We start from the raw sequence: 11318 nt of genomic DNA, 5'->3' as shown, positions 1-11318 counted from the left end.
ACCTGAGGACAGTTTTGCAGACCTTGAGAGAGCATGGCTTGTATGCCAAGTTCTCCAAGTGCGAGTTTTGGCTTAGGAGCATTTCATTCTTGGGGCACATTGTGTCAGAACAGGGTATTGAAGTAGACCCCAAGAAGGTAGAGGCTGTAGCTAACTGGCCTAGACCCACCACAGTGACCGAGATCAAGAGTTTTCTGGGTTTAGCAGGTTACTACAGGAGGTTCGTTCAGGACTTCTCAAAGATTGCTGCTCCTATGACCAAATTGACAAAGAAGAATCAGAAGTTCATATGGACCGATCAGTGCGAGGAAAGCTTTGAGGAGCTTAAGAGGAGGTTGACTTCAGCACCGGTGTTAGCTCTGCCAAAAAGTGATGATGACTTCTCAGTATATTGTGATGCGTCCCGTGTGGGACTGGGTTGTGTGCTAATGCAAAATGAGAGGGTGATCGCTTATGCTTCTAGGCAGCTGAAGAAGCATGAGCTGAATTACCCCACACATGACCTAGAAATGGCAGCAGTGATCTTTGCACTCAAGATGTGGAGGCATTACCTTTATGGGGTAAAGTGTGAGATCTTCACAGATCATAAGAGCCTGCAGTACATCCTGAGTCAGAGAGAACTGAACTTGAGGCAGAGGAGATGGGTAGAGCTGTTGAGTGACTATGATTGCAAGATTCAGTACCATCCGGGTAAGGCGAATGTTGTGGCAGACGCCCTAAGCCGGAAATCACTCGGCAGTCTATCCCACATTTCAGCAGAGAGGAGGCCGGTGGTGAAGGAGTTTCACAGACTTATGAGTGAGGGATTACAGTTGGAGTTGTCTGGCACAGGTGCCTTAGTGGCTCAGATGAGAGTGACACCCGTGTTTCTGGAGCAGGTAGCTCAGAAACAGCATGAGGACCCAGAGTTGGTCAGGATAGCCAGAACGGTTCAGTCAGGCCAGAGTAATGAGTTCAAGTTTGATGATAAGGGGATCCTCCGCTACGGGAACAGATTATGTGTGCCAGATGACATTGGTCTGAAGGGAGATATTATGGGGGAAGCCCATAATACCAGGTATAGTGTTCACCCTGGAGCCACCAAGATGTATCAGGATCTGAAGAGAGTGTATTGGTGGCCAGCTATGAAGAAGGACGTGGCACTGTTCGTGTCAGCCTGCGATGTGTGTCAGAGGGTGAAACTAGAGCATCAGAAGCCGGCTGGAATGTTGAATCCACTACCGATTCCAGAGTGGAAATGGGAGAATATAGCTATGGACTTCGTAGTGGGGTTACCGGCGACGTCCAACAGATTGGACTCCATATGGGTGATTGTGGACAGACTCACCAAATCTGCTCACTTCATCCCTGTCAGGAGTGGTTACTCTGTGGACAAGTTGGCGCAGGTGTACGTAGATGAGATTGTCAGACTGCATGGGGTCCCGGTATCTATAGTGTCAGATAGAGGGCCCCACTTCACCTCCAGGTTTTGGCGGAGTCTGCAGAACGCTATGGGTACCAGATTAGACTTCAGTACAGCCTTCCACCCACAGACAGACGGACAGTCAGAGAGGACCATCCAGACAATAGAGGATATGCTCAGAATGTGTGTGCTAGATTTTGGCGGTTCTTGGAGGCAGCATCTACCTTTGGTGGAGTTTGCCTACAATAACAGCTATCATGCTAGCATAGGGATGGCTCCATATGAAGCTTTGTATGGGAGGAAGTGCAGATCACCTATCTGCTGGGAGGAAGTAGGAGAGAGGACTCTTGCGGGTCCGGAGTTAGTAGAGCTTACCAGCAGGGTGGTACCCATAATCAGAGAGAGGATCAAGACCGCTGCTAGTCGGCAGAAGAGTTATGCAGATATCCGCAGAAGACAGCTAGAGTTTCAGGAGGGGGATTTGGTTTTGCTCAAGGTGTCTCCTATGAAAGGAGTGGTTCGGTTCGGGAAGAAGGGTAAGTTAGCTCCACGGTACATCGGTCCTTTCGAGGTGCTTCAGAGGGTCGGTAATGTGTCGTACAAGCTAGACTTGCCTGCTTCGATGGAGAGAATCCATCCGGTTTTCCATGTTTCTCTGTTACGGAAGTACGTGTCAGATCCGAGCAAGGTTCTTAGTGAGCCTGATGTAGAGATCCAAGAGGATCTCACCTATGTAGAACAGCCAGTGCGGATCCTAGACACTCAGATCAGAAAGCTGAGGAACAAGGAAATCCCGATGGTGAAAGTCCTTTGGAACCACCACAATATTGAAGAATGCACCTGGGAGACACGGGAGTCCATGCTCCAGCAATACCCCCATCTGTTTTGAGGTGAGTGTTAGTTGTTCTATGTGTTGTATGTTATGATTGATGCCATGCTTTGTATGTTAGTTGAGGAACATTCGGGGACGAATGTTCTTAAGGGGGGGAGAATGTAATACCCGGCTAGACTCCGGTATCGGAATCCCTACCGTCCGGTGGGACTTCGGATGTCGGAAACCTCTAGAAGGGTAAAACTATGATTTTATGAAATGTTTTCATGTATTTCATGTTTTTAAGTAAGAAATTAAATGAGTTTTTGCATGAAAAATCTTTGGAGGAAAACCCAGGTTCGGCCGCCGAAAGTCGAGTTCGGCCGCCGAACATGCATGCGTTTTGGAGGCACGTTAGGCCCCCGAAAGCATGAGTGAGGGCAGTCCAGGTTCGGCCGCCGAAAGTCAAGTTCGGCCGCCGAACATTTCATGGATGCGGAGGCACATTCGGCCCCCGAACGTGGTCTGGCCAGCCACTATAAAAGGGTCCCTTAGCCGAAAACGGGCGAGCTTTTTCCCCATTTTCGGCCAAGGTGAGCTTTCCGCCGTCTCTCACCCATTTTTGATGTTCTTCCTCTAAATCTTTCAAGATTTTCACTTGTTTTCACTTGGTCTTGAAGATTTAAGCTTTTGAAACAAGTTTTGGAGCTTTGGGAACTCAGGAGCTCATTTTCGTGGATCTCCAAGTTTAGGTCGTCTCCCTCTCGATCTTCAAGAGGTAAGAGCCGATCTTAAGCTCCTTATGTGTTTTAAATAAGTTTTATGCAAGTTGATGGGGTAGAATACATGTTTAGGCTTGTTGTTAGGTTTATGGGTTTATGTTGTGATTGAACAATGTATGTTGGAAATGTCTTGTTTGAAGTGTTGTAGTTGGGGTATATTATAGTTTGAGACCCCTAGGTGTGATGTATGATGAGTATGCATGTGTAGAAACAAGTTTATGCATGTTTTGAGGCGTTTTGGAGGCTGTGGACACAAGGGAGCCAAGTTTCTGCCCTTCGGCAGAAACTCAGGTTCGGCCGCCGAAGTGACTTTCGGCTGTCGAACCCCCTTGTGGAGGCAGTTTCGGCTGCCGAAGCCTGCCCCCGAAACTCAAGTTTCGTCTCTGTCTGGAAGGTTCGGCCGCCGAAAGTGCCGCCGAACCTGCATGACTTTCGGCTGCAGAGGGACTTTCGGCCGCCGAACCTGCCGCCGAAAGTGCCCTGTTTAGCCATTTCTTGCATGTTTTCATGTGATGTTTTCAGGATGTTTTAGGGGGTTTTTGGGGAGTATTTTAGAGTCATATTCAGGTATGTTTGGTCCCTCATTTGAGTCCACCTGTGTAGGTTCGGACCCGAGGAACCGAGACCCCCAGCAGTGAGCCAGCTGCTTCAGAGTCTCTTCAGAGCTAACCAGAGGTGAGTGGAATAAACTTTAAGTTTTTAAAGCAAATTAATGAAATGTTTTAGCATGATTCACGCATCATGAATGCCATGAGATATATTAGGTTGTTTGCATTAGAATACACGAATATGTTGCATTGCATACTTTGTTGTTGATGTGGATGAATGTTGAATGATCCATTAGCCCTTGTATGTCATGATAGCCTATGTGAGTCCAGGTGTGCCTGCTACGGCTCTACGCCCCTGGCACTATGACAGATTATGGAAGTCCGGGTGTGCCTGCTACGGCTCTACGCCCCCGGCATGTATAAGTAAGAAAGATGGGGGCTAAATGGTGACAAGTTCATCCTTGTTGTGAAATGTTTGTGTTATGGCGCATACATGAAAGCATGATTTAAATTGATGTTTTATTATTCTGCTCACTGGGCTCTAGTAGCTCACCCCACTCCCTTTATCCCCAGAGTTGCAGGTACAGGAAGTCGGCTAGAGTGAAGTTCAGTCATGTATGTTGTAATAGATAGTAGTGGACATGAATATGATGTAATGAGTAATTATGACCATGTAATGTAATGAATGATTTGATGATGTATTGAGGATTATAGTAGTGCTTGACCTAGAGGTGTGTGAATCCCCATTATGTACAGAGTGTTTAAGGAGTAATGATGTTAATGACCATGATTATCCAAGCTGATATGTATGATGATGATACCCCATTGGAGTATTTGATGAGGACTCCAGTGTGGGGTTTATGTATGATTTTGTGCATGCACAGGTTTTGCTTGGATAAGAGAAAAGAAAAATTTTTACAGATCATGTATATGTTGTTATGTATGGGATTCCACAGGTTTACAGGAGGTATGTAGGCTTGCTACGGGTCCCGGCGGCCTTAAACCGATATGGATCCTAGCGCCGGTAACGGGTCGGATTTCCGGGTCGTTACAATGGGCCTCTTCATGGAGGTGGACGCTCGTGACCACTCTCTCCGGGAGTCTGTGGATCGCCGGATTGAGGAGGCACGTCTGGAGGAGAACCTGTCTGCAACCAGGGACGCCCGGGGCAATCTCGCGGCTACCCGAGAACATTCCAGGTCCCTCCAGATAAAGCTACACACCGCGCTGGAGGCCCTCAAAAGGGCTAATGGGAGGACAGCTGAGGCAGAGGAGCAACGTGACAAAGCTTTAAAGCAGCTGTCCACTTTGGAGGGGACTCAGCGAGAGAGGGATGAGGCCCTGAGCCAGAAGGAGGAGGTCCAGCGCCAGCACGAGTCACTAAAGATAAATTTTAATGTCGTGTTGGCTCAAAGAGAAGAGGCCCTGGCTCGGGTTGTGGTCCTCGAGCAAGAGCTGACCAAGCGGGCCGATAATGAGAAGGACTTAGCCCTGGCAGTAGAGACATCCAAACTTCAAAATCAGCATCTCTGTCAGGAGGTCGAGGTTCTTAAGAAAAGGTGTGCGGCCTTGCTTGAGGATGCCAAGCATACTGAGGACAGAGTCCAGCTGGAGTGCGAGGAGCACTTGAGGGAGTACAAGGGGTCGGCAGAGCTCAAAGGGGAGATCCAGCAGGCCTGTGAAGCTCATCTTCAGAGCTATAAGGACTCTTCGGAGCTGAAGACTAAGATAGCTGAGGCCTGCGAAGAGCGACTTGCGGAGTTTAAAGCTTCTGGCGAAATGAAGACAGCCATATAGAATAAAAGCTTCCGCATGTTCGTCTCTGGATATAATCGAGGCCTGAAGACTGCCAGATATGCCCCCTCCACCTCGTTGGCTAAACTCCGAGTTGCTGAGGAAGACTCTGATGGCGAGGAGGTGCTCTACGGGGAGGACGATAGACCCCTACTCAAAGGAGCTTCTCGTACTGCAGCTGGGTCTTCTGAGGCAGCTGCCGAGCCAGGGAATGAAGATGCTAGGCCTCAGGGGCAGGAGATTATCCCCTTTGTAGATAATAATGTAGAAAATAGTGCTGTAGATAATGTAAATGTAGATAAAGATAGTGATGATGTACCTAGGCGTGTAAGTCCCTTAAGGACTGTTTTTCCTTCAGCAGAGTAGGTGATTGAGTTGTAATTTTTCTCTTTATTTAATGAAATTTAATCTTTACTTGTATTTATGTTTAAATTGTTTCTATTTTTGTTTGCTGTTCAGGCTTTACCGAACTGCTTATGCTGTGAAAAAATCCCAAAATGTCAAGGATAAAATACTTAAGCCATATATATTAAGAATGAAACACTTAAACATATGCTTCATAATTTTTCTAAGGAATCAACTATACCGTTTTTCCTCTTTTGCCCTCAAGCCAGTCAAAACCGAAATTCTACCAATTGACTAAGCTTTAACTTATAAATTTTTCCAGTCTTCCCAAGGCCTTCCTATCTGCAAGCCTTTCTCGAGCTGGATTTACCTTAAAGATAAAAACCTTTAAGCTATATGTTTATCTAATCTTTCGCAGGATTCAACCATATCAGGTCGTCATCCTAAGCTCGATTTTTAACAATTGACAGGACGCCCTCGTTTTTCTTTTTATTATTTAATAAATATGAGCTCGAGCGTGTGACCTTCACATAACCAAAGTAAAAAGGGTCATGTACCTTTTAGAGTGATGAACAGGGCTGACTTTTGGCCTTCAGTTCGGTTCTTATAGGCGTGTTGCTTCAGTTTGCCCTTGAGCTTCCTGAGTTCGGCCCCTTTCTTGCTTATTTTTTCGGGCTTGTATTTGCGTGTTCCAGGTCGGTATTTTTGGTTTTACGCTACTTTTACCTTATCGGCTCGGTGTCAGGAGATCTTGAGGATCCCAGTCTTGAGGTGCCGGGAGATCTTGGGGATCCCGGTCTTCTGTTGCCGGGAGATCTTGGGGATCCCGGTCTTCTGTTGTCAGGAGATCTTGGGGATCCCGGTCTTGAGGTGCCGAGAGATCTTGGGGATCCCGGTCTTCTATTGCCGGGAGATCTTGGGGATCCTGGTCTTCTGTTGTCGGGAGATCTAGGGGATCCCGGTCTTGAGGTGCCGGGAGATCTTGGGGATCCCGGTCTTCTGTTGTCGGGAGATCTTGGGGATTCCAGTCTTCTGTTGCTGGGAGATCTTGGAGATCCCGGTCTGAGATTTAGAAAATAGGGTTTTACAAGGGTTCTGTGAACTTGGAAAAAACTTAATCTGAGAGGAGAGGATTCCTCTCCTTTTATCCCTTTTCTCTCTCTGCCAGTGATGTGTAACGGCCTTATCGCTATTGGGCCACCTGTCTCTGCCATACTGATACGGTCATATGAGAATATCAGATATCTGCTGCAGGCGTAACGGCCATTTAATTCTCCCTGGCACGCATGCGAACGGACTCACCTGGCGGACGGGCTGGCCACCTCCCTTCCTTCGGGCTGGGCAAGAAGAGGAGAGCGAGGCTGAGCCCAAAGGAGATTTGATCATTGGGCCGAAAAGGTTGGGCCGGTCTGGTTGAGAAATCTAGATGGAGTCCGGTCTTAGGGCTGAGCGGACCAAATCTGGTTCATGCGGGAGGCTTAAAGGCTTTTAGGTAATGGGCTGTCGTCATGGGCCTAGCCCCTAAACCAGGGTGGAGGAATCCAGCGGTCATAAGATATTTTATTAAATTTTTTCATATATGAAGAATTTCAATGAAATTATGACTCTTTATATAAAGTTTAAAGATATATCTTTTAATAAGGACATATATTTTGGTGAGATGGAATTGGGTTGTGTAACCCTTCTAATTTTCAATAATATTAATATTACTATTAATATATAATGAACTTTCATTAATATTAATATAGTTAGATTTTTAATGATGAAAAATAGTTTAATACTATTTTTAAATTTAAAAATCCAATTAATTCGATGTATAATTTTTTTAATGTCAATAGCACTTATTGTATAATTATTTTTTTTTATTAAGACTGTGTAATTATTTTTATTTTTGAATAAAAAACGTAAATTTCATTAAAATTCAAGAACGATCAACTTAGAAATACAATTAGGAGATGATGAAAAAACCTCAATTAGGTTCGAAATACCATGGCTATCTCGAGCAAGCACATGAGTTATACCATTAACAGACCTACGAACAAAGTTAATAGAAATAGAAATTATCGAAATCATCTCCGAAATAAGAGACTTATAATTAAAAACTATCAAATCCTGGTAATTGGGATCAGCTATAGTTCGAACCAATAACTGAGCGTCTGACTCCACAATAACCGATGACCAACCACCATCCTTGAATCAGCTTAAAGTTTTCTTTAAAGTTATGGTCTCAGCCGTAGAAACATCAAAATTACCAAGAATTCGTTGTTGATATGCTACAATAAACTCACCATTTCATCCCTTTAACACACAACCCATTCCTATAGTTGAATGTAGGAATAATTATTTGATCATAAACTACGTGGTTAAGTGGATCAATTTTTGAATTTGCTTTTATAAAGGTGCAGCCGGTTCATGGAGGCTGTTCCACTTCAGTTAGTTAAGAGGGGTTTAATAATTCCCTAATTTGAAGAGGTAAAATTAACGAGATACTTTTAATATGAATTTTGATTTTGATTGAATAAAGGTGCAGCCGGTTCATGGAGGCTTTTCTCTTCTATAGGCTTTTTAGTATTTCTTTTGATTTCTCATATAGAATTTGATGATGAGATTGTAATTAATAAATTGAGTGTTTTACTTCTTTTTTTTTTTTCAATTTATGGGGTTGAATGTGGCCTTATAGCTTCTACTATTTATGATTTAATTAAATGTATTTTGACATGAATGAAGCTATATATATATGGTCACCATTGTATTTCTCCACACAGGTTTTTTTTTTTTGAAATAGGGGTGGGAAGTCGAACCTTTGACCTCACAAGGCTACAAGGATGCACTTTCCACCAATCTAAGCCTCGGATTGCTTCTCCACACAGGTTTGTCTTCTCAATATTCTAATTTTTATTATTATTATTTTTTTTATTACAATAAATTTTAGCCACATTATTGATTTAGTTTATTTATTTCTTATAAGGAAATTTGATATATGCAATTATTATGAAGAATTAAGTTAAAAAGTATAGACACCTATTGATTAAAGTGTGTATTTTTTATTTTTTTATCAATAAAATTAATAACTATATAATTAAAATTTATACAGCACACGGCTGTCGACTAGTTATAAATAATTTATAAAAAGTTGCGGTTAATTCAAATAGTTAACAATTTAAAAGGGAGCATTGAATCTTGCCAAATGATAACCCTGTTGATACTAAAAATAAATAAATTTATTAAAAGAAATAAAGCTCAAAGACTTTATTGCTTCCACTTACAAATTAATAATGGTACTCTCTTCAGATGGAACCATAATCATTATTTAAAATTCAAGAAAACATGCATAAAAAAAAAAAATCTACCCTAAAAATGAACCCAAAAAAAAAAAATAAAGCAATTCTACTCTCTTCTAGTTGATACGAGTACAATCTGTTCTGATTTCACCTTTATTTCCAGTCAAGACACCAACTCTACCAAGGTTTGTCATGGCAGAGACAAAAGCATTCTGAAAAGCTGCATTGTTAGAAGCAAAAAGGTTGACAGTGGGTCTTGATCTAGAGTCAGAAAACAGGATCTGGTCTGCAGTGAACAACCCTTTTCCTTGTATGAGGTTTCCATAGTAAGCATTGTCAAATTTCTGAGGTGTGGTTGGGTCCATGTCAATGGCAATTCTTGGGTCTACTTTCACAGGGCACATTTCCCTCAGCTGAAGTGCATATTGAAGATTGAGTGTTGGATCAATCTTGTTTCTTGGACTGAAGTTGTATATCCTTTTGGAGAATCTGTTGCAATGAGAAAATCCAAGTGTGTGTGCACCTATATGTAAAAATTTCACATATTATTGTTAGAAATTGAAGGTAATTTCATACGTGGAAAATTATACAGTATTTTCAAAATACATGTATTAGCCAACGTGTACCTTGCAGAATCAAGTGGCAATGTATTAATTATATTTCTTTTTAGAAAAGAAAAAGTTGAAAAGAGGTACCTGATAAAGCAATCATGTCAGTTTGGGTAAGGCCAAGTGAAGCGAACATAGAATTGAGCTGGTCTAAATTGAAGTCAGCACTTGGCAGCTTGTGTTGAACACTTGCCTTTGTTGATATTCTCCCGTCACGCCTCCCTAGTTCCACTTCATAAAATGGTCCTCCTGCCTGCATTTCCATTTCATTTAATTAATCATGCACATGCTCCACAACTTTATTATACTTGTAAAATTTATTCATTATACCAAATATACCTACTAAAGAGGATAAAGTATTTCCTACCATATATATATTATATGAATTTCAATAAAATTCAATTAAATAGAATACTCAAAATATCCAACCCATTTTCAAACTCATCAGATATAAAATTGAAATAAAAAAAATCCATAATTTTTAAAAAAAAAAAAATTAACGAAAATAAAGGGAAAAAACCTTGCTTACCAAAGATACAACATCTCTAGTAGCAAGAGCCAGAATATCAGCACATGAAACTTTGTTCCTGCATTGAGAAACACTATCAACGGCAGCCTTTGCCTTGATCACCGTGTCAAAACCATCTCCGGCGAGCGAAAGATTATCCGGGTGGTCTTTCTCCGCATTGTTACTCGGCGAAGATAGCAACAACGAAGCATCACATCCCTATTAACAAGAAATAAATAATTACAAACTAAAAGAAAATCAAATCTTAAGAAGAAACAATAAAACACTAACCCTGACAAAGCAGTCATGGGCGAAGAGGCGAAGAGTTGCAGGAACAGTGACAAAAGTTTGCTGGAACTTCTTCTGGACTTCAGAACGGACTATGGATTCAACATTAGGGCATGTTCCGCTGTAGAAGTTCTTGCTAAGTTGAGCAGAAGAAGTAGGAAGAAGGAGAGAGAGAAGAAGAAAATTAGATAGAACCAGGAAGCTCATTTTGCTTTCCATGGCTTAATTAATCTTTAGCTGTAGCTCTCTCTTTTCAAGTCTTCTGTATATAAATTTGTGTGTGAGTGCATATATATATATATATATTTATATATATAGACATCAAAGAGGACAATGCAAGAATTGAAAAAAAAAAAAAAAAAAAAAAAAGCAACAATGATTGGAATATAATGGGATTCAAGAAGGAAAAAAAAAAGGAATGTTCTTTTTTTCTAGAAAATAATATTTAGAAATCACAAGTTAATTTTTATTTTAATAAAATACACAATTCTTTTAACCTCTTAATTTTTTAAAAGTTTTGAATCAGTTAGTTTCTATTATAAAACTCACTTTCCTTTGAATATAAAATAAACAGTTTCATTAAATTGAATAAAAGCAATAAAGAATAGATGGGATGGGATAAAAATACTGAGAGGAATTAATATATTTTTTAAAATAAGAAAATAAAGATTTATTTCAGTTAATTTTTAAAAATTTGATTCTAAAAAATTGTCTTATTTATTTGAATTTTTTTATGATTAAAGTATATTAAAATTTAACTAATTTTAAATTAATTTTTGAATATATAAAAAATTACAACTTTTCAACCATAATTTTTAATAATAATACTAAAAGGATTCCAGTCTTAAAAGAACACTCTGGCCAATGATGGTTGTTGGAGATGGAGGGAGGAATAAGGTGAAACTTGTTAAACATGTTCATATGAATTATTGGCATATTCTTTAATTAATA

General features: G+C 41.1%; 1 protein-coding gene across 1 annotated transcript; it reads right to left on the bottom strand.

The window, feature by feature from the left end:
• Positions 1 to 8881: 8881 nt before the first annotated feature.
• Positions 8882 to 10657, bottom strand: LOC110607888 (peroxidase 16). Its single transcript, XM_021747053.2, has 4 exons — positions 10371 to 10657; positions 10101 to 10298; positions 9659 to 9824; positions 8882 to 9486 (listed from the first exon to the last, which is right to left on the bottom strand). Exons 1-4 carry the CDS (start codon positions 10584 to 10586, stop codon positions 9080 to 9082), a joined length of 987 nt encoding a protein of 328 aa, XP_021602745.1. The 5' UTR covers positions 10587 to 10657; the 3' UTR covers positions 8882 to 9079.
• Positions 10658 to 11318: the final 661 nt, after the last annotated feature.

Source organism: Manihot esculenta, chromosome 14 (assembly GCF_001659605.2).
Source record: "Manihot esculenta cultivar AM560-2 chromosome 14, M.esculenta_v8, whole genome shotgun sequence".
Classification (NCBI taxonomy): domain Eukaryota; kingdom Viridiplantae; phylum Streptophyta; class Magnoliopsida; order Malpighiales; family Euphorbiaceae; genus Manihot; species Manihot esculenta.
Note: the sequence above shows the minus strand (reverse complement) of the source record. Positions and strands in the feature narration are given on the sequence as shown.